Source organism: Garra rufa, chromosome 10 (assembly GCF_049309525.1).
Source record: "Garra rufa chromosome 10, GarRuf1.0, whole genome shotgun sequence".
Classification (NCBI taxonomy): Eukaryota; Metazoa; Chordata; class Actinopteri; order Cypriniformes; family Cyprinidae; genus Garra; species Garra rufa.
Window position 1 is genome coordinate 24196327 of NC_133370.1, and position 24893 is coordinate 24221219.

Genomic DNA, 24893 nt, shown 5'->3' on the forward strand with positions numbered 1-24893 from the left:
ACTGTTTACTCACACTGCCTACTTAAGCAGCACAGTTAGAGTTTCAACACTGAGCCTAATTTTGCCATGTAGCACATTGAACAAAGAATTGTCAACATGTTTATCATCACAAACCTTGAATTATAAAGCAAACTACTTACCCATTGTTTGTGGATGTTAAATGTATCTGCTGGGCTTGATTTAAGCACACATTAAAAGACATAAACAGTGCTTATTTAAATCTGACTGAATCCTGATGATTTCAGCAGTTTATCGTCACTTAGAGGTTTTCTGAGGTTTCACGTTTTATCGGCTATTTGAATAATTATTTTTAATGTAAAAACACAAACATTAAAAACAATTCAGCACTTGGTGATATATGGACAAACCCAGCAATGGCTTAAAATGAACCCAAAATAGCTTGTAAATTAAAAATCAGACACATAGTTACAATTGTCAAAAGTTTACATACACCCTGTGGAATCTGCAATTACTTGTTAATTATTTTGCAAAAATAAGATCATACAAAATGCATGTTTTTTTTTTTTTTTATTTAGTACTGACCTGAATAAGATATTTCACTTAAAAGATATTTACAATAGAAAATAATTGTTGAAATGATAAAAACCGGTTCAAAAGTTTACATACACCTGATTCTTACTGTGTTGTTACCTGAATGATCCACAGCCGATTTTGTTTTGTTTTGTTTAGTGATAGTTGTTCATGAGTCGCTTGTTTGTCCTGAACAGTTAAACTGCCTGCTGTTCTTCAGAAAAATCCTTCCGGTCCCACAAATTCTTTGTTTGTTTTTTTTCAACATTTTTGTGTATTTAAACCCTTTCCAGCAATGACTGTATGATTTTGAGATCCATCTTTTCACACTGAAGGACTCATATGCAACTATTACAGAAGGTTCAAATGCTCACTGATGCTTCAGAAGGAAAAATTATGCATTAAGAGCCAGGGGTGTAAACTTTTAAACGGAATGAGGATGTGTACATTTTTCTTATTTTGCATGAATATCATTTTTTTTTTTTCATTCAGAAGCTCCAAAGATGTTACATGTTCACCAGAAGACAAAATAAGTTAAATGTACCCTGATCTTCAAATTCAAAAAGTTTTTAGGCTCTTAATGCATTGTTTTTCCTTCTGGAGCATCATTGGACATTTGAACCTTATATAATAGTTGCATAAGAATCCTTCAGTTGTCCTCAGTGAAAAAGTGTGAAAAGATGGATCTCAAAATCACACAGTCATTGTTGAAAAGTGTTCAAATACACAAAAATGCTGAAAAACCAAAGAATTTGTCAGACCGGAAGATTTTCCTGAAGAACAGCAGGCTGTTTAACGGTTCAGGGCAAACAAGGGACTCATAAACAACTATCACTAAAAAACGAAACGAAAAAAAAAAAAAAAAAAAAACAGCTGTGGAGCATTCAAGTAACAACAAAGTAGTAAGAATCAAGTGTATGTAAACTTTTGAACAGGGTAATTTTTTCTAAATTCAACTAATTTTTTATTTATTTTATTTTCTTGTGGACTATATGTAAATTCTTCCATAACAAATGTTCATTTCCAATCTTTTTTTAGGTTCATTTTAAGCAAGAAATATAGTAATTTGTAAGCAATAGTTGAGTTAAATAAAACTACCCAGAAGGTTGGGTTCAAAACAACCCAGTGGCAGAGTTTGTGATATACATTGTGTAACAGGCCTAACTGGGTGATAAAATGTCAACCTAGGTAGGGAGAAGCGAAGAGCATTTATCACAAACATAAGTTTATTGTCCAAAGTTTCCATTTGAGTTTGTTATAGACACAGATTTATACAATATAGTCAATAATGTATAAGAGATTCTTTCATATTCTCATTTCATGACTGACAAAGAGGTCTCATTAGCTCCACTCTCAGGGAGACTGATAGAAAACGTGGGTCAAAACGAACATTGTAATGACTCGGCTGGCCAATACAGTATCACTGGAATCAGCTGCCCTAGTGTAAAGCCGCAGCTCTGTTGAATCGCTGTAGGGTGATGTCAGAGTGGCACCACAACAGTCAGACAGGAAGACAGCAGGCGCAAAGAGCCTGTGGCTATCAAACTAGTGGAAGAGGCCCGGAGGACAAAAAGGAGAGGGTTGGTGGGGCTTGATCACCATGGAAGCAAGCAGCACAGTCTGGGGCAGTCAGTAAGGGCGATCCAAACAGATGTGTTCATGGGGCATCAGTGAAAAGTACCGACTGTGACGTTCCGGGCATTGGCCTGGCAGAATTCCTGCTAAGTGCTGGTAAATATGTTTGGAAGGATTGCTAGCAGGGCAATGCTGTTTTGGATGCGATGTTTATCCCATTTTTTTTTCTTCTCTTGGTCCATTCACACAGGGGTTATAGACTTCTCTTGCTTGCAAATAACAATGTCAACAGTTGAAAGACAAACAAAGCAGTTCATGAGGCACTTTTTCTATCAAAGAGGTTTTTTTTGGTTCTTTGACTTGTAGAAGTAATATATAAAACAGATGTTAAAATGCAGTTGGAAAAATTACAGTTCCACGTTTCTTCCTAAATAGTGAAGAGTGTAAAATATGCATGAGGTATAGGAAAGGCACATAGCCAGCCTTGTCAGTGTCTTTCCTTAGCCACGAGAACTTTGTTTAAAGAAACAGTTCGCCCCAAAATGAAAAGTTATTTCAAATTTGTATCACCTGTTTGTGTTCATATAATTGAAGTCAATCACTTTCATTGTATAGACTGTATAGACAAAAAAACTTACTTTTGTGTTAAGGTTTGGTCACAATTACTGTTGTTTTCAGTGACGTTTTAACTTTTTTGGTCCAGTTAATCAAAACAATATTTCGTCTCCTTTGACTTTCATTGTGCACATACTATAGACAAAAAACACTTGGACATTTTTAAAATGTCTTCTTTTGTGTTAAAATATGTTGACATTTACTTCATTCAGTTCAATTTCAGCTGTTTTTGTCCATATAATCAAAGTAAATAGGGTCTAAAACAACAGTTTGTCCCCATTGGCTTTTATTACAGACTGTATTATGGAAGCCTGTTTCCTCCACTGAATAAAAAAAGGTAATTGCGACTTTATCTCACAGTACTTTTTTCTCAGAATTGCATGGTACAAACATGTAATTCTGCCTTTTTGTCTCAGAATTGTGAGATATAAACTTGCAATTGCGTGTTATAAAGTCAGAATTATGAGATATAACCTTAAAACTGCAAGTTGTAAAGTCACAATTGCATGATATAAAGTCACAATTCTGAATTTTTTTCTCAGAATTGCATGATATAAACACAATTGTGAGAAATAAAGTCAGAATTGCAAGATAAAAACCTTTTGTTTGTATCTTGCGATTCTGACTTTTTTTCAGAATTCTGAGGTATAAACTGGTAATTGTTAGTTTAGTAATTGTTCTCAGAATTGCGAGTTAATATCTCACAATTCTGACTTAACTCGCAATTGCGTGTTAAAAAGTCAGAATTGTGAATTATAAACTCGCACTTCTGAGAAAAAAAAAGTCACAATTGCAAGATATAAACTCACAATTCTGAGAAAGAAGTCACAATTTTGAGATATAAACTTTCAATTCTAAAATAATAAACTCGCAATTCAGAGAAAAAGGTCAAAACTGCAAGGTATAAAAACTGCAAGATATATATTCTAAGAAAAAAAGTCAATTGCAAGATATAAACTTGCAATTCTGAGAAAAAAAATCAAAATTGTGAGATATAAACTTTCAATTCTGACATAAACTAGCAATTCTGAGAAAAAAAAGTCACAAGTGTAAGATAAAAAATTCAATTCTGACATATAAACTCGCAATTCTGAGGAAAAAGTCTGAGAAGTTTATAGTTTTATTAGTTTATATCTCGCAATTCTGACTTTTGTTTTTCCAAAACTGTGAGTTTGTCTCGCAATTCTGACATTACAACTCGCAATTCCCAATTTATATCATGCAATTCTGAGAAAAAAAAGTCATAATTGCGAGTTTTTATCTTGCAAATATGACTTTATAACTCGCAACTCAAGTTTGTATCATGCAATTCTGACTTAATTTCTTAGAATTGCGAATTTATATCTTTTCTGTCAAATCTGACTTTATAACTTGCAATTGTGAGTTTATATCTTATAATTCTGAGAAAAAAAAAAAAAAAGTCAGAATTGTGAGTTTGTATTACAATGTGAAAAAGTCACAATTTTCCGTTTTATTCTTTATTCCATGGTGGAAATGGGCTTCCATACTGTATAGACAAAAAAAAAAAAAAAACTGACTTCTATTGTGTTAAAGGGACAGTTCACCCAAAAATGAAAATTCTGTCATTAATTACTCACCCTCGTGTCATTTCAAATCCGTAAGAACACAAATTAAGATATTTTTGATGAAATCTGAGAGCTTTCTGACCCTGCATAGACAGCAACGCAAGAAAGCCCAGAAGTAAGGTAGTAAGGACATTGTTAAAATAGTCCATGTTAAATCCAAGAAAATGTGTCCATTCACAAGAGTACCTCGATGCATGCGTGTGCTCCTGACGCAAAAGTCTGTGTTGTTTTTTATTATTATTAATATCTTAATTTTAATTGGTGTTCAGAAGATCAACATAGGTCTTACGGGTTTGGAACGGCATGAAGGTGAGTAATGACAGAATTTTCATTTTTGAGTGAACTAACCCTTTGAGGTGTGTTGACTTTTAGTTTCAACCTTTTGGTCTTGATATGGACAAATAGGGTCCAAAACAATATTTCATCCCCACTATAGACTGTATGGACAAAAAACACCAAGACATTTTTTAAATGTCAGCAAAATTTCACTACTTAGACCTGACCTTCACAGACAAGAATGTAAGTCATACAGGATTGGAGCAAAATGACAATTTTAATTTTAGATTGAACTATTTCTTCAAGTGCCATGCCTGAAATAAATAAACGTTGTGTTTTTTCACAGAGAATGCTCTCAGTCCAGTCTGTCATTTAGTGCCTCAGCATGTGCTTCATTTTCCGCCTTTTCCGCGTCCTCGTGCTCTTTAAATATCCCAGCCAGTGTTTTAAAACGAGGACCCCAGTCACAGAGATTTCTGTAATCCTCCTTGGGTTCAAGCACCCAGGACTCAATGGAACTGAGAGACTCGGCCACCGATCCCTCTCCCTCATATGCATACGTGACCAGAGAGTCATACGGAGGTGTCGAGTTCTCCAGAAGACAGTGATGGATGTAGGCTCGGATGTCCTCGCTGTCCTCGTTGGACATGCACGCACTAGCCCGATCAGCCTCATCCTCTGATCGTATTTTTTGCAGCTGCGCCGTCTCTTTGATGCCTTTGGGATTGCGTAACGTACCTATGTCAAAGGCCTGGGTGTCCTCTTCCCCACCCCCCTCATCATCGTAGTGGATCACATTGTCCCGGATGTCCTCTTTAGACGACATCAGAGTGTCCTTCTTCTTGTGTTTTCTCAGGCCCATATAGAGCACCACCATCACTGCAAAAAAACCCCAGAGGCGCATAACTTGTTTTGTGGCGTAATACACATTGACATACATACACTACAGGACCTTTAAGTGACAACAAACTAGTAAAAAAAGGGGTGGTCACATGTTTCGGAGCCATTAGCTGATTTCTTTTTTGTTCTGACTTGGGTTTTCAAAACGGAACTGAAGAGAACGGCAGCCCGAGGGTAGCCATAATGCAGTTTTGACATGCTGTCTGTCACCATCGTAGTGCCTCGGTTGTGAGGGGAGGGGAGGTAGTTTTTCTGGGCTTTCATCTCCCTCCTCAGAGGCAGACAGCGCTCACTCGCCCCACTCCACTCAAAAGAAAGACGCGAGAGAGAAAGAGACGGGGAAGCACAGGCGCTGCTAGAGAATTAAAGATTAGACCTAAAAATTCACGCTTTCTGAAGAAGCAGAGGGGAAATTTTGGTTAAATAAACCTGCATGTGTTATTAGGGGAAGGTTTTCAAGTGTTGTTATTTTCTAGTCTTTTAGAATAGAATATTTATTATCACATTCAGATCATTATTTCTGCATCAGCTCCCCCAAGTGGTTGCCGTATAAAGGAATCTCTCTTTTCTGTAACACTGGCAAATGAAAATATGAAGTCAAAGCACATCACTTCACTGCACTGTTACTGTCTGCTACAGAATTCACTTACCTCGTACTTATTGCGATACAGAGCTTTTATTGCAGTTCTACCTCAGGCGTTTCTCAGTACTTTTGTCCTGTTACTGCATATAGAAGATTTGTTTTTAAATTGTTTATTATTATATAGATGATTCCACATTCTATACTTCATGTATACTTTATTTTATATGGGTGGTTGATCAGCTATGGGTACTTTGGCTTTTATAAACTCATAAAACACACTTTTCATAACCTCAGTCTTTTAATTAATTTGTCTACTAACAATGTCCAGCAGTGTGTTTACATGGATCACAGAAAAAAAAAAATGATTACATTTCTTCTGAAAATTCATGAACATTTCCTTCACATCTGAAATGATGTGCCGTTTGACTGTAACAAAAATGTTATCCCCCCCCCCCCCCAAAAAAAAAGGTTTTTAAAAGACTTTTGTTTTGCTAAAGCTAATTTAATATCTAACATTTAATATATCCTAAATATACACAGTTAAAATTATATTTTCATGTTTCACATAATGACAGAATTTTAGCTTAAAGTACAATACAAATAGTTTCTTCTTTAGAGTCTTCTTTAGATAAAACGTTGATTATGAAAATGGTTTTTGATCATTTAATTTTTTATTTACATTGTTCTTGTTTTAAACATGGAGTTATATTTGTTTGATTGATTTTGGGATGGAAAGTCTGGGTCTGAAACAAGAGCATAACTAAAATCTACACTAATGTTCAAGTTTAGTGACAGTAAGAATGCATTAAATTGATCAAAAGTTTCAGTTAAAACATTTATAAATGTTACAAAAGATTTCAAACAAATGCTGTTCTTTAGAAAGTTCTTTTTATCAAAGATTCCTGAAAAATGCATTACATGCTAATGTTATCACGTCAATATTAAGCAACTTCTTTCAACACTGGTAATAAGAAAAAAAATGTTTATTGAGCTGCAAATCAGCATATTAGAATGATTTATGAATGATCATATGGCAAGACTGGAGTAATGACGCTGAGTATTCAGGTTTGCCAGCAAGACTTTTTAAAATATATTCAAATAGAAAACTGTTCAAAATGTAATAATATCTTACATAATTACTGCTTTTATTGTATTTTTAATCAAATAAATTCGGCCTGATTGAGCACTCTTTGAAAAACATACAGATCCCAACAGTTTTGAACAGTAATTCAAATACTGTATAAAGGCTTTTGTAAGTTCTTTGTGAAATAATCTCTTAGTTTTATTAAAAATAAACCTCTGAGACATAAAAGTCCCAGAGTTAAAGAAACAGCCATAAAGACCAAACCGTAAGTCATAGAGACTTGAAACTTTAAGGGATGGTAGTACTCACAGGGTCAGGGTCACCTTTACTAAAACAGTTATAACTTTTGAATGAAATGAGATATCTTTGTCAAACACATGGCGCATGTGTAAGAGCTGAATCTGAGGTCACATGAAACAAGTCATTGAACTTGGCTACTTGGTGGCACTATAAGAGGGACAAAAACGTACAAACAGCCATAACTATGCAACAGTTTGTCCTATCAGCGTGAAAATTCGTACACACAGTCTTGGTCCAAAGTGCAACAAGTGTCTATACGGACATTTGTGTATCTCAAAAAACACAGTTGCTATTGAGCACCTATTAGACAAGGTTAACAGAGGCCGATCGGAACGAAACTTGGTGGGCCTGTTTGACTGTTTGAATTAGATTTTTTTTTTTAAATCGGTCACTGGAGGGCCCTATGGCATTTTCAAGGGCATAAACGATTGTACATTGCGTGTTTTTCACACATACGCATAATAATCGTACCATCGTTTTGACCTTTCATTTCTGAACAACTTTGGCCCTAGAACAACTGCTGTCAATCAAACTGTTAGTTAAATGCTTGAGAAGATGTGACAAACCTCAAAAGTTCATGAAACCTGGTGATTCTAAACAAGCATGCAAAGTTTTAGGGAGAGACAGCTGTCACTATAACAGTCATAAACGTTAAAAACATCATATATGGTAAATTACCCGTATTTGCCTTTTTTTAAATCATTGATTTAGCTGGTTACAGGCTTGCTAAATAATATGTGATGTCTTTTTTCATATGTGCTTGAATGCTTTAAAGCGCTTGAACCCTAGTAATCGCTGCTTGCAGCTATATATTACTTTAGTTTCTGTTTGCATAATAGATTGTGCTGTTAGTGTCTTGCTATCGAGGCTTTGAGCCAAATCAAATAACAAATAAAAACAACTTGACTACATACACACAACCCCTGCTTTTTCTTGCATCTTCTCTATTTATCACATTAAATGAACTGAATATTTCTTTGTCTTGCCAGTTTTTTGTTGGACACAAACGTGTCTAACTTACCCAGCAGAATGACAATGCACAGCAGAATGGCCATTAGAGCTCCAGTGCTGAGTCCCATGGGAAAGAAGACAGCTTCTGCATTGCAGGAAAGAAGGGAGCCGTCTGAGTCGCAGGTACACACCCGCACCGACACCGTCCCCGTGCTGCTTCGGATTGGGTACCCTCCGTCCTCCAAAACGACCGGCACCAGGTACATGCTCTGCTCCAGTCTCCGAAACCCCCCTCGCCTGGTCACCACTCCAGCTGTGTTGTCTGAAATGGAGCCCATGAGACCATCAAACTGTCTATAACACAGATTTAATGTAGGCCATAAATGATTGTACTTAATGCATTTGCATCTGGAGATAATCAGTGATAATCACAGTCATGCTCTAAGGGATCATAACCTGGCATTCCAACATTTCTCCATGACAGAATATTATGAATTCGCAAGCCACTTATGCCGTACAGAGACTGGCCTGATTCCAGAATTAAGAAGAAAAATGGATTCCTTTGAAGTGGAAATAAGTACAGAAAAAAGTGGTTCTGGTTAAGGGGATAACAAGCTAACATGAGCTACTCCTGGGAAAAGCATGATATACCTTTCTGAGAAGAGCCTCTGACACAGCTGGAGTCCAAACAAAACTAGGATGCACAACACTTCCGGCTGCCGAGGAGTGTTTTAATCTCAATAGGTATGTTTTTACCAACTATCGTCTGCAGTGTTAGGGATAGTGTACCCAAAAATGAAAATTCTGTCATTAGTTGTTCACCCTAATGTCATCCCAAACCTGTAAGACCTTTGTTCATCTTCATTAAACAAATTAAGATATTTTTGATGAAATCCAAGAGCTTTCTGATTCTCCATAGACAGCAACATTACTACTATGTTCCAGACCCAGAAAGGTAGTAGGAGCTAGGGGTTGACTAATTATAAGCCGGGGCGATTATTGGCACCGATATTAAGCATTTTTGTGGTTATCAGTTTCGATCATTTTTAAAACCGTTTTGCTGCTAGAATAATTTAAAAGCATTTAAAGAAAGTTTTTCATCAGTTCTTAATTTTTACGTAATGACAGACGAAATATAAGTTTACTTGGTCTGTAATAATCGGTATCGGCAGTGGCCCTGAAAAACACATATTGGTTGACCTCAAGTAAGAACGTCAATAAAATAGTCCATGTGACATCAGTGGTTCAGCCTTAATTTTATGAAGCTACAATGATACTTTTTGTGTGCAAATAAAACTAAAATAACAAATTTATTCAACATTTTTTTTTCTTTTCCATGCCAGTCTTCGTAGCTTCATAAAATTAGGATACACATGGGATATTTTAATGATGTCTTCACTACCTTTCTGGGCCTTGAATGTGGTAGTTGTGTTGATGTCTATGCAGGGTCAGAAAGCTCCCTGATTTCATCAAAAATATCTTAATTTGTGTTCTGAAGATAAAAGAAGGTCTTATGGGTTTGGAATGACACGAGGGTGAGTAATTAATGACAGAATTTTCATTTTTGGGTGAACTATACCTTTAAGTACAGATTTAATACCATCCAAACTGAGGGATTCTGCCAGTTAGATGGTAGTGTGGCCTTGTAGATAAAGCTCTAGGCTAAATAATTCCCAGTGTGTTCTGCAAATTTCTTTTTTAGTAAGGTACTTAACCCCAGGTCGTTCCAGGGGGATTGTCCCGGCGGTAAGTGTACATTGTTAATGTCTCCTTTGTCTGACACACCCAATTTAGGTCTTGGAGCATAGGTATGTGTATGAAGACGTCACATTCAACCATTCCAGACACTTCAACATGTCCACTATCTTGGAACAGTCAATGTGTCCTCAGTAATCAATGAGTTTTCCAAGTTGCAGATGCAAAGTCAACTCTTGAGTCTTTGACTGTTCTAATATGGTGGATGGCTTACATCAAGGGTGTCCAAATCAGTCCTAGAGGGCCAGTGCCCTGCAGAGTTTTGCTTCAAATCAGGTAATGGTGTGATTGATTTTGTTTATTTTTTTATTGAAGAATATTTTGAAATCCCTTTGAAAAAATGAATGGGAAAAAAATCTTCCCGAAAATCTCCTATTGGACTCTATTTGCAGTCAGCGAGTAAATGTGACCCTGGACCACAAAACCAGTCTTAAGTCGCTGGGGTATATTTGTAGCAATAGCCAAAAATACATTGTATGGGTCAAAATTATTGATTTTTCTTTTATGTCAAAAATCATTAGGAAATTAAGTAAAGATCATGTTACATTAAGATTTTTTTGTAAAATTCCTACTGTAAACCTATCAAAATGTAATTTTTGATTAGTAATATGCATTGTTAAGAACTTAATTTGGACAACTTTAAAGGTGATTTTCTCAGTATTTTGATTTTTTTGCACCCTTATATTCCAGATTTTCAAATAGATGTATCTCGGCCAAATATTGTCCTATCCTAACAAACTATACGTCAATAGAAAGCTTATTTATTGAGCTTTTACATATGATGTATATATCTCAGTTTTGTAAAATTTAACCTTATGACTGGTTTTGTGGTCCAGGGTCACAAATGTGGCCAAGATTTGTTACAAAGTGGGTTACCTAAATTTTAACAGGGTGGCATGCTCCATGTAAAATAAAACAACTTTTATTAGGCTATTACTAAGTGCGCATAATTCAGTTTATACATAAAACAGATACACATTTAAATTTGAAGCATTTATGTCAGTTTAGCCCATTGTCTTTGATTCAAGTGTCTAGCCAAGTGTTTCTTATGACCCAGAGGAAATTCAAAATACTTTTAAATCAAGCTTGAAAACACAGTAGGGCAGGTGCCTGCTGGTTCAATGGTGAGGACTTTGCTTGGTGCTCATAGCACTGAGTCAACGTGCCGAGATGTGCTTGTCCTCGCCTGGAAGGTCGACTGACCCCGTCATGAGGGGTTTGTTACGCCTGGGCAACTGGGGGATTTCTCTTGACAAGGTAGGAGCCATTAAAGCACACCTTGTGCCTGTTTGGCTGTATAGCCCTGAGTGACCCTGTCTCTGTGAATCACAGTTGATGATATTCATGTGCTGAGAACACTGGGGACGGAGCTCGGGAGCAGGCAGCGAGGCTGTAGGCGTCTGTACAAATGGATCATGCGGTGATGTGCTGCTCTGGGATGCGACCACTATTCACAACACTAGTTTGGGTAGCTTAGAGTTTGTTTTGTTTTTATATACAATATATATGTTCTTTATGTGAATAACATGGCCTAAAAAACTCTTTTAGCCTACTTTTAGTACAACAACATAGCAACAGGTGATTAATACACAGCCAGTCAAAAGTTTTTGAACAGTAAGATTTGATTTGTTGAGTCCCTTCTGCTCACCAAGTCGGCATTTATTTGATTCAAAGTACAGCAAAAACAGTAACATTTTGAAATATTTTTACTATTTAAAACAACTTTTTTCTATTTGAATATATTTTAAAATGTAATTTATTCCTGTGATCAAAGCTAAATTTTCATCATTACTCCAGTCTTTAGTGTCACATGATCCTTCAAAAAATCATTCTAATATACTGATTTATATTTAATATTAGTACATTTTCAGAAAAGCCAAAGATTTATCTGAAATAAGCTTTTGTAACATTATACCAGTCAAAAGCTTGGAGTCTTGAAAAGAAGAAATTAATACTTTTTTATTTAGCAAGGATGCTTTAAATTAATCAAAAGTGATGATAAAGACATTTATAATGTTACAAAAGGTTTCTATTTTTAGATAAATACTGTTATTCTGAACTTTCAGTTCATCAAAGAAACCTGTTTTCAACATAATGATGAAATTTCTTTTTTTTGGAGTAGCAAATCAGAATATAAGAATGATTTCAGAAGGATCATGTGACTAGAGAAATGATGTTAAAAAATTCAGCTTTGAAATCACAGAAATTAATTACATTTTAAAATATATTCAAGTAGGAAACAATTATTTTAAATAGTAAAAAAAAATTCAAAATTTTACTATTTTTGTTGTGTTTGGATCAAAAAAATGCAGGCTTGGTGAGCAGAAGAGACTTCTTTAAAAAAAAACATTAAAAAACAAACTTTTGACTGGTAGTATACATACTGTATATCACACCTTTAAAATGTTTACTGTAAACATCTATAGACATTCAGTTGAAAATAATATATATATTTTTTATAATTAAATCATAATTAAATTTAAGATAAATCACCAAAAAATGAAAAAAAGATAATATTTTAAGAATAAAATAAAATAATAGGGTCATTCTTAAAATGAACTTCTTCTTTAAAAAGGTTCATATCAATGCTGAAAACAGTTTTGATGAAACAAAGATACTTTTGGGGGGATTCTTTGATTAACAGACATTTTAAAAGAACAGCAAATAAAATGTCTTTTATAATATTAATATCTTTACTGTCACTTCTGATCAATTTAATGCATCTTTGGCTGAATAAAAGTAATAATTTCTAATAGAAAATCTAAACTTTTAAATGGTAGTGTGTGTTTAATAATCAGGGTTGCCAGGTTGTCACAACAAAACCCACTCAATTGTTACTCAAAACTAGCCAATTGCATTTTGAGGGTACCCCGTAAAAAAAACAAATTTTTTTTGGTAGGGTTCCCCTGGTAGAATTTACATTCCAGTGGCTAAATATCACTTCATTAGGGTCGCTTCATGAAAAACAATCCACGGCAACAGTGTTAAAGTAGCCCAAATTTCACGGGAAAACCATGGACTTGGCAACACTAGTAATAATGTATATTTCATATATCATGATGTGATTTATCTCAGAGCCGAATGGTTTGGTTTATAGCTTAGAATTCTTTTGGAAAAAGACCACTAGACACAATTTAATGTTTGGGTGAATTATACCTTTAAATCATGAGCTATGTACTTGAAACAAAAAAAACAAAAAATCTTACTTCCATAGTCCCTGATTGTGAAGTTTCTGTTCCTGGTCTGTGAAGGGGATTTGAAGTAGAAGCGGTGCTCTACAGCGGGCTTGTCTCTGTCTGTGGCGCTGATGATCTGAATCACCTAGAGAACAGATACAGAGCAGTCAACTGAATAAATCACCACAGAAAGAGCTTGCATATTTCGTAAAAGCACTTATAGTGTTGAAAAGACAGCAGTAGTCTGTTTGATTGACAGAGCTGACGTGCCTGACTCATCAAACCTCAAAGGGATCATTTGAGGTTGCTTACTGCTTTTATGACTCAACCACATGGGGCGGAACTTATGATGGGCGCGCTGTCAACTCCATAGACCTCTGATGACAAAGTCAGGCATTCTGAGAGAATGACAGGATTTAACGTGGCAGAGAAAAATATCTAGTGCTCCATCCCCTTAGTACATTTTCATATTATATTTTAAACATACTTCTTACTATGAATGTGTGCAAATAAATGTTATTTCCCAGACACTAGAGCAGGGTTCCTCAAATCTTACCCTGGAGGGCCAATGCGCTGCAGAGTTTAGCTCCAACCCTGATCAAACTTACCTACTTGTGATTCTCTAATGATCCTGGAGACCTTGATTAGCATGCTCAGGTGTGTTTGATTAGGGTTAGAGCTAAACTCTTTAGGAAAATAGATCTCGTGGGCCAGATTTGAGGATCCCTGCACTAGAGTCACCAAACAGATCTGAAAAAGTAATGATTGGTTTTAAACAGGTTCAACACTTTAACCAATTGTCAACTAATCTTTCATTAGTAGGAAAAACAGATAGCCCTAAACTCACTCTATTGGCTGAGCCAGTGTTGTTGTGTCTTGCTGGTAAGAGTTTAGATTTTTCAAAGGCTTTCTCATAGCCTGTTTATTTTGTGATTAAACAACAAGAATAGATCATTTTAAAAAAATATTTAAAAAATCAGGCCTCCAAAAATATTTAAGTTTTTTTTTTTTTTTTGAAAGACTTTGTAAGACTAAAATGACTTTTAATAATTGAATGCATCTTTGGCTGAATAAAAGTAATAATTTCTTTAAAAACAAACAAAAAATGCCCCAAACTTTTGAAAGATAGTGTGTGTAATAATGTATATTTCATATACTTTTTTTCTCATTGAATAACAATAAATATAAACAGTTTTAAGTGTGTAAGAATAAAATGACTTTTAATGATTTAATGCAAAACGACCCCAAACTTAAGATTAAAATGACTTTTTTTTTTTTTACATATGCATTTTATCATATTTATTCTTGTTAGAATAAATTAAATAACAAAAGGCGTTAAACAACAATAAGTGATCATTAAAAAACGGAGAACTTCCAGCCTCCAAAAATATTAAAACTTTTTTTTTTTTTTTTTGGTAAAACTTTGTAAGACTAAAATGACTTTGGCTGAATAAAAGTAATATTCAAACATATTCAAACAAAACAAAACAAACAAAAAAGGCACCAAACTTTTCAATGTGTGTAATAATGTATACTTCATATACTTGTTTTACTCATTAAATAACAATAAATATATATTTTTTACTGTGTAAAAGTGTTTTAAGTGTGTAAGAATAAAATTACTTTTAATGATTTAATGGATCTTTGGCTGAATAAAAGTAATACTATCTTTTTTTTAAGACCCCAGACTTTTAAACAGTAGTGTGTGTAATAATGTATATTTGGTGTCATTAAATAAAAATAAGGGATAATTAATTAAAAAAAGCAAACATTTAAATATTAAATATATTAAATATATTTAAGACATTTTTCTGACGATTTTAATGATTTAATGCAAAACGACCCCAGATTTAAGATTACAATTACTTTTTAGATCTGCATTTTATCATATTTATTCTTGTTAGAATAAATTAAATAACAAAAGGCATTAAACAACAATTAATGATCATTAAAAAAAGCAAAAATTCCAGCCTCCAAAAAGATTCAAGTATTTTTATTTGTTTTATTTTTTTTGTAAGACTAAAATGACTTTTAATAATTAAATGCATCTTTGGCTGAATAAAAATAATAATTAAATAAACAAACAAACAAAACAAAACAAACAAAAAAGGCCCCAAAGTTTTGAATGGTAGTGTGTTTAATAATGCATGTTTCATATACTTGTTTTACTCATTAAATAACAAAAAACATATATATATATATATATATATATATATATATATATATATATATATTTATTTTTATTTTTTTTTTTTTTTTTTTTTTTTTAAGTGTGTAAAAATAAAATGACTTTTAATGATTTAATGCATCTTTGGCTGAATAAAAGTAATAATTTCTTTAAAAACAAAACAAACAAAAAAGGCCCCAAACTCCAAAAATATTTAAGTTTTTTTTTTTTCTTTTTTACTCAATAAATAACAATACATATTTTTTTACTGTGTAAAAGTGTTTTAGGTGTGTAAGAATAAAATGGCTTTTAATGATTTAATGCATCTTTGGCTGAATAAAAGTAATAATATCTTTTTTTTAAGACTTTTTTTTTTTTTTTCTGAAGTGTGTAAAATTAAAAAAAAATATACTTAATGATTTAATGCAAAACGACCCCAAACTTAAGATTAAAATGACTTTTTTACATCTGCGTTTTATCATGTTTATTCTTGTTAAAATAAATTAAATAACAAAACGGATTAAACAACCATAAGTGATCATTAAAAAAAATCCAACCTCCAAAAATTTGTCTTTTTTTATGTGTGTAAGGTTAAAATTACTTTTCAAACATATTAATGTTTATCATGAATATTTATTCTTGTCAGACATTTAGTAAATACTAATAATTTAAATTATTATTAGTACGTTTAAATAATCCAGCAAAGATTTATACATTTTAGTTGAAATGAATAATCTTTAAATGCTATACTTGTTCAGAATAGATGTGCAGATAAGAAATCGCTTAGAAATATAAACTTTTAAAACAAATTTTAAATTTATGAGTTAAAAATAGAGTTTGGTTCATGACAAAGCAACTACATTTGTGCTATTTAATTGTATATTTACCTAAATTATTATTAATTTAAATACATATGTGACTCTGAACCACAATAAAAACATTTTAGCAAGAGTATATTTGTAGCAATAGCCAAAAATACATTGTATGGGTCAAAATGATTGATTTTTTCTTTTATGCAAAAAATCACTAGGATATTAAGTAAAGATCATGTTCCATGGAGATATTTAGTAAATTTCCTACCATAAATATATAAAAACTTAATTTTTGATTAATAATATGCATTGCTAAGAACTTCAATTGGACAACTTTAAAAGGGGTCTCAGTATTTTGATTTTTTTGGCACTCTCAGATTCCAGATTTTCAAAAAGTTGTATCTTAGCCAAATATTGTCCTATCTTAACAAACCATACATCAATGGAATTCTTATTTCTTCTCAAGAATTGACCCTTATGATTGGTTTTGTGGTCCAGGGTCACATTTTTAAATACATTAAAATTAATTTGTTTAAATATCTTGTCAGGAATTTCTTAGTGCTGTGTATCTACATGTAACTTGATTATTATTGCTTCCCCATGAAAATTGCATATATTAGTCTTCAAGAGTTTGTGTTGATCGGCTTACTGTCTTTAGTGAATTCTGAAAAGGCTTTGTTGTGTCATTTATTTCGCACATTTCTACATATAAGCCAGGGAACTACGCTTTCTGGTATGAAAGACTGAATAGGGAGACACTGATAGGCAGCGTTGTACTGGGAGCAGCTCTCTTTCAGCATGAAAGGAAAAGATCAAGGCACAGTTCTCTCACATTAAATCACTGCAGAGCCCAACAACAGGCCCAGAAACTCAAATTGAAGTACAGGTAGTTATTCACACACATGCACACTCACACAGACACACATACACACACGCTTACCTGTCCTACTTTTGCATTTTCACAAACAAACGTCTCATACACAAAGGCAAGTTCTGGAGGAAACTCATTGACATCCAGCACCTTGACTGTGACAGTAACTTTGCTGGACAGCAGGGGGTTGTCTGAAAGATCAAACAAAGTGTTGTCCATGAATCAGATCAGTGAATACTGCAAAAACGTCAGACAAATTTCATACTTGAAAAAGGAAAGAAATAGGACAAATGAAGAACTTGCAAAGTCTTTGACGTGTTATACTGACACTCTTGAGGATCTGATGATTTTGAAGTCGCTTTCATGTTACAATAAATCCTTACAACGTATCAGTTGTAGCTAGAGAAACAAAAGGATTTGGACTGGATCACATTTGAATCTAAAGAAAATTCTGTTGTGGCTTCATTTCATTAGCAAATCAGTTTGATGTAAAAAATTATTTACTTTCAGATTTGGTCTCTTGACAAAATCACTTTTATTTGAAATGGATTGAGGTTTTATTTATAATTTTGATGTTTTATTTGAGCTTTCAAAATGAAGCACTGTTGTATTTTCATTTTTTCTCCACTAGATGGGGATGTGGGCTTTAGAAATTTGTTCAAGCGACTGGGATGAATGTTCATTCCTATTTCAGTCTACAGTTGTGTTATGGATATAAACCTGCTTGGTTATCTAGGCTGGTCATATTGTATCTGTCCATCTGGATAAAACACAATCCACAATACTTACTAACTTTTGTTGCTACAACAGTGACGTTGTGTTCTGCATTTCTCTCTCTGTCCAGGGCTTCACTGACAGACAGAGTTCCTTCAACAGGGTCAATGTCAAAGTAGTTTTCAGAGTCCTTTCTCCACTCAACAGAATATCTGCAATTTATTAAAGACAAAAACAACAAACACATTGATCAACCACATTAAATCATTTACAATTCACGGAATGTCATTAGTACCCTTAGGTAAAGATTAGAATTAGAACTCAAATGTGACCCTGGACCACAAAACCAGTCATAAGTAGCATGGGTATATTTTTACAAAAATGCATTGTATGGGTCAAAATGATTGATTTTCCGTTTATGCCAAAAACCATTATAGGGTATTACTTAAAGATCATGTTCCCTGAAGATATTTTGTAAATTTTCTACTGTAAATTTGTCAAAACTTAATTTCTGATTAGTAATATGCATCGCTAAGAACTTCTTTTGGACAACTTTAAATGCGATTTTCTCAATATTTTGATTTTTTTTTTTTTTTTTTGCACCCTGAGATTCCAAGTTTTCAAAATATTGTCCTATCATAACAAACCACACATCTGTGGAACAACAAACCATCATATTTATTCAGCTTTCAGGTAATGCATTTCAATTTTTTTTTTTTTTTAAATCGCCCCTTAATGACTAGTTTGGTGGTCCAGGGTCACAAATATAAAATGCTGATTTGTTCAGAGTTTTGAAACAGACAGAATGTTTGAAACAGTAGATCACACAGAAATTAAAATTCTGTCATAATGTACTCATATGAAAGAAGATAGTTTAACAGCCACACATTTTTGGTGTCTAGCGACTTCCAATGTATGTAAAAATACACTGAGACTAGGGCTGGGTGATTAATCGAAAAATAATCGAAATCGACATTCAGAACCTATAATCGATCAAATTTTTCCAGGTCGATTATTTCGATTACTTTCCCTTTAAAAACAGTACCGCGTGTGGAGTCACGTGACCCCGCTCCGTTACATTACGTTATTCCGCCGACATGTCCATGGAGAGCTTAAAAAATTTACAGGATATACAAGAGTAATTTCGTTTAGAAGACAGTGCTTATTTTCTACTTTGAAAGTGCATTTTCGGTTTTCGGCCGAAAGACTTTTATCACCGAAACAGTATGTTGACACAAACAGAAACCGCAGCCTGCACGTGCTTGTCTGAAGCAACACGTCTGCGGTGTGGACGTTTTTCAGTATATCTGAGAAAGACCCACGGATAGCGATTTGCAAAACTTGTTTTGCCGAAATTTCTAGAGGGGTTGTGTCTGCAGTCGTGTGTGCAGTGATAAGAGCAGAGATCGAGACAGATGTAGCTTTCAGTGAGTGAAAAACATTAGCTTTACGTTAGTGTTACGTCACAATATTTTAAAGATATGTCTTTTCATACTGTATTTTTATTAATATTTATGTTTTAAACCATGGAGGTGAGCCAATGGAGATCACACAAGCAACGTGAAAACTGCGCAATGTTAAAATGAAAGTGAAAACTGATTTTCAGCATCTGACGTGCATTCTCTCAGAGACAACGAGAGACGATTATACTTCACATGCTGATATTAATTTAGTCCCCTAATATTTTCCTTGTGCCCTGAATATGGTGGGAAACGTATAAAAAGAAACGTATATTGTGCAAGGTTTGTTTCAGAAAATCGGTTCTTGAAATAAAGCTCTTAATTTTAATTGAAAACTGCAGTGTTATTAGGGGTTAAGAAAGTATTAATTATGATTTTTTTTAGGTGTTAAATGTGGGGACTGAAAGACAAGAAATGATGAAACTTCAAAAGGCTATCCATTGAATAAATCTGAGCGCTGCACGTTTTAAAGTCATTTGTTGCGCTGCTTTGTATACCAGTCTGACAGCGCCTCCTGCTGGAAGAGAAACGCGTAGACTTGTAAATGTGAATTTTTTTACAGTCTATGATGTGATGGATCCAGATGTTATAAAAATTTAAACGATTGAACAATTTAAACAAAGGCAGTAAAATATATGTATATGTCAAGTAATAAAATACTTGATTGATAATAATTGTTTAAATTAATATAATTGATTTATTCTTTGAAACTTTAATATAAATGTATGCAATTGCAATGCCTTGATTCTAGTAAGATTTGTACACAGTCATAGCCATAAATGGAATGGTACTAATAATTGGCATAATTCTTTCGGTGTTTCGGTTTTTGGCCTTGGTTTCCTCTTTTTCGGTTTCGGCCAATAATTTTCATTTTGGTGCATCCCTACTTGTCAGTGAGTGAACTATGAGGGCAAAAAAATAAATATTATATATATATAATTAAATATAATTTTATTAATAAATAAAATAATCGTTCATTAATCGTAATCGAGTTAAAATGTTCAATTAATCGAGATTTTGATTTTAGGCCAAATCGCCCAGCCCTAACTGAGACATACCAAAATATTATCTTTTGTGTTTCACAGAAGAAGAAAAAGTCAAGCAGGTTTGGAATGACATCCCAGCAAACACAACAACGTTGTAGAAACGTTTTTGTTTTACGTTGTGAAAAGGTTGTGATAACGTTTCTTCCCTACGTATTTAATACGACAAATGTCGGGGTTTTTAAACGTTATAAATACGTTTTTTCACAACGTTGTAAAAACGTTTCTAAAACGTCTTATTCCAACGTCCATATAACGTTATTTTAACACCTGAATAAAACGTCCCCCGAAAGTTGCAGTTTGGTCTGGTTTTATTTCCGTAGTAGACAAACGTGATATTTACGTTTTTTGACTACTTAAAGAAAACGTTCCAGGTTGGTAATTTTACAACGTTTCTAAAACTTTTTATTTTGGTTACATTATTTATTTATTTTTTTAAGGAACGTTTTTAAAACGTTATACTACAACATTACCTAATTGCAACCAAAATACAATGTTGTGGAAAGTTGTAAAAACCTGTGTTTGCTGGGATGAGAGTAAATTAATTTTGTGTGAATCTCTTGATCTCTTTTAAGGGAACCCCAGGTGTTCTTGTGTGGCTTAATAGAACATAAATGTTGTCTCTTACTGAAACGTAGTAGAAAACCATGAAAGATTTACGTAAAATTACGTGTTTCATACATATTTTGGACTATGGGGGCGCCATTATTTCACTATTTTTAGCGCAACACAACTTGGAAAATAAAATACTGACACGATGGCCACAGCTACTGAAAAAGCTTAGGTGGTGATGGATATAAGTGTAGGCTTAAACCAAATGCTGTACTATTGACTTTCCCCAAAAGTTGTCTAAAGCACCCGGATATGAAATCTGTGTCGTATCAGTATTTTATTTTCAGTTGTATTGGGGTAAAAATAGCAACAGGTTGCACCAGTAGCTCACAGAGTGCAACCATTTCTAATCATCATAATAATGGCGCCCTCTAGTACAAAACATGTAGAAAACAATGTGGATTTAAATAATAAAAAAAAAAAAAAAACATAAATCTTTCATGGCTTTTCCGTTATGTATTTCAGTAAGAGACAACAATTTCATTATATTAAGCCATACCTACAGTTCCCTTTAAGTATGTTTTGTGAGGCATTCGGTATATGACAAACTAAAAAGTTAAAGGTAATGGGGTTTTTGATTCTTCCTAGTGATTTAAATTGTTTGTGTATTTTCACAACAAATGACTCATTCAGGCTCCTTCTCTGATTTGTTTAATGGCCCTTCCTGTAGGCTACGCCAGTAGATGGCCACCAGTGAGTGAGTCAGTTTTCATTCTAATTCATGACTGATGTAGCCCAAAGGATTCAGTGTTTTGAGTCTTGAATCTAGTTCAGCTCCATTCGGTCTTGTTCTACATCTGACTGGAAAAAAGCAGAACTGTTATTATGTCTTTAATTGTGTGTAAGGCTCCATTATTGGCCAAGAGTAACATTATAACTATGAGGTTGTTAGTCAAAGGTATGTGCTTTTGCTGAAGCCATCAACCCACATTATTTCACCTTCCCTCATTAAAGCCTTTGTCTTTTTGTCTGATTTTCAAGTACTCTCTTGCTTCAAATCAAAGCTTGTAATGTCGAGATTCAAGTATTAGCTGGTTGGTTTGGTTCATGGCTTACAACTTAAAAAAAAATTAAATTAAATAAAATTAAATAATGGAAAACATATTTGTGGAACCAATGCCACTGAAAAAGTGAATGGGCACCATTTATCTGAATTGCTTGGCAGTCTGTGAAAGTAAAAATAAATCATCCTGCTTCAAGGGAGAGACTTCAGTGAACAGAAAAAAAACTTTGAAACTTTGGTTGGTTGGTTTCTTAAAAGATTTGTTCAGAAACCTTAAAAGGCTGAAAGTCTAAAGCCTTCACTGAAATTCTGTTGTTAAAAGATAATAATGAAAACAAATTTCTGTTGGATTTTCATTGACATTCATACAGCTAATATAGATTTAATTGGTGACATTTCCTTTACAGCCTTACTGATGTGAGTTTTGACTGCCATTGACAGTATAGAGCCCTGAAATAAATATATAAATGTTAAAGTGAATGCATTTCACAAAGTCTAGTAAAATTATTCCATATCCATTGGCACAGTGGGAATTTATGTTCTCAGAAGAGAAGAGTTTGTCAAAAAATCAAATAAAACAAATTTCCATTGTAATTACCAACCTGATCTCATGACGAAAACGTACCTGTGGGAACTTTTTACAAGATCCATTTCCTGACATATTAGATATCTGTAATGCTCCATGACATTTTAAAATAAAATACCATCTGCACTACACCTAAACCTATAGTATGAACAAAAGAAAATGTGATGTAAAAACACAATCGCAAGCATGCAGTTTTAGCTTGTTTTTCGATCTCTCATCTTTTAGCCCTTTCATCATAAGTCATGTTTTTCATGGGATTCTTACCCAAGGATTCTGCATTTTAAGTCCAGTTCTGGGCTAGGCTGAGCTACTGAGCAAGTTTGTTATGTCCGGAAAATGAAACATATGGAGCTGTAATCATAACTGTGTACGAAAATGATTACAAGTGCTCACTGTTTTACCGCCTCTAGTGTTCATTTCTGTTGGAAACTGCAGTGATATGTATTTACTGTTACGCATTCCGTGTCTTGTGAAAAAGTTCGCACAGATACGTTTTCATCATGAGATCAGGTAGGCCCTGTAATTATAATAAGTGTAAAATTGATTTATTTTCTATTTTGTTGCTAACTCTAATATACATTTTATTAAATACACAGAACTATTCACTGGATGTTTTATGTTGTAGAATAATATTTATACACTTTCTGCTTCCTGTCTGTATGTGTATGAGCACTGGTCTCTTTGAACTAGTCTGCAAGTTTTCTGCCCACTGCTGTGACCTGCAGAAACCCCTTTTTCTTTAATATAAGCAGCCTAGTGGATCAGGAAAGAAAAAGAAAATCAGCTTTTTCCCTGTAGCACCAGACCTTTACCAGGGTTACATTCTGGCCTCTTCCTTTCTGTCTCAGGTGTCTCTCTCTACCTGCTGGCCCGAGGTTTTTTTGCTATACAAGCAAAACTTCAGTGAAAGTCTCAACTGGATTCTTTTAGTAAGTGCTACTGAACACTGAACTTAGTGACTTCACAAACTGAGTTTTGCTGTCAAATCACCCCTTGTCAAATATTCCGTCCTCTGGTAAAGTTTTGTAAGTTATAAATTTTAAATAAAGAAAACCTGACCGGAGGGAAGTCTGAATATAAAAATCGAATCTAATGGAGGTTTGGAAAAGGTTTATACCCATGATTCATACTATTTTTTATTTTTTGTATTTTTTAAAATTTGTTTTTCCCATAGGCATTAAAAAAAACCAAACAAAAAAAACGCTTCGCTAAAGACCCGTAAGCCATCAACCAAACTAATCTAACAACATTACAAACTGAGCAAAAAAGTATTTGAAAACTGCTTAAAAAGACAAAAGTACAACACTGCAGAGATCGTTCACCCGAAAATGAAAACTACCCCATTATTTACTTACTTCCAAGCCATTCTAGGTGTCTATGACTTTCTTCTTTCAGACAAATACAGCCGGAGTTATATTAAAAAATTTCCTGCCTCTTTCAAGCGTTATAATTGCAGTGACTTTGAAGCAAATAAAGTGCATCCATCCATCATAAAAAGTACTCCACACACTTCCGGGAGGTTAATAAAGGCCCCCTGAAGCGAATCAAAGTGTTTGTGTAAGCAAAATATCCATATTTACAACTTTATAAACCATAGGTCCTAGCTTTCGATAGCGTGAAAGTGGCGTTCCAGAGAAGAGAGCAAAACAAAACACCGTCCATTAATTATAAGTACAAAATGGGGATTTGTAAAGAACTTTGTACTTTGCTGTAAACAAAACTTGGTTCTCAAAAAACTAGCATATTTTAACCGGACGTTACACTACGCCTACGTCCTACATCATCAAGTGGAACAAAACTCTCTTATGAATGTGCATACAGCAGTTACCGTAAACTAGATATTACGGTTTATAAAGTTATAATTATGGATATTTTTCTTAAACAAACATATAGAGTCACATCAGAAGGCCTTTATTAACCCCCCGGATCCATGTGGAGTACTTTTTATGATGGATGGATGCACTTTATTTTGCCTCAAAATCTCAACCACCATTCACTGTCTTTATAAAGCTTTGAAGAGCCAGGACATTATTATTATTATTTTTTTTTTTAAATATTACTCTGATTGTATTCGCCTGAAAGAAGAAAGTCATATACACCTAGGATGGCTTGAGGGTGAATAAATCATGGAGTAATTTTCTTTTTTGGTTGAACTATCCATTTAAGCACTTTAATAAGAGAAAGAAGAGCTAAAGCATTCTTTTGCCATGATACAATGATACATGTTACAATTCTCTAACTTTTTTGAAAAATTACGGGTAATGTAGTTTTTCACTAGAATTTAGCTGCTAAA

General features: G+C 33.8%; 1 protein-coding gene across 3 annotated transcripts in view; it reads right to left on the reverse strand.

The window, feature by feature from the left end:
• Positions 1-4304: 4304 nt before the first annotated feature.
• Positions 4305-24893, reverse strand: part of cdh12a (cadherin 12a) — a 56831-nt gene continuing 36242 nt past the window's right edge. For 2 of the 3 annotated variants that reach the window (XM_073848181.1, XM_073848180.1), the window contains 5 exons: positions 17972-18108; positions 17252-17373; positions 13363-13477; positions 8472-8723; positions 4305-5462 (listed from right to left, as the gene is read on the reverse strand). In XM_073848181.1, coding sequence (XP_073704282.1) covers positions 4939-5462; positions 8472-8723; positions 13363-13477; positions 17252-17373; positions 17972-18108 — 1150 coding nt within the window. In that variant the 3' untranslated portion in view covers positions 4305-4938. Of the gene's footprint in view, positions 5463-8471; positions 8724-13362; positions 13478-17251; positions 17374-17962; positions 18109-24893 lie in introns of all 3 variants that reach the window. The other variant, XM_073848179.1, reaches the window with a different exon arrangement.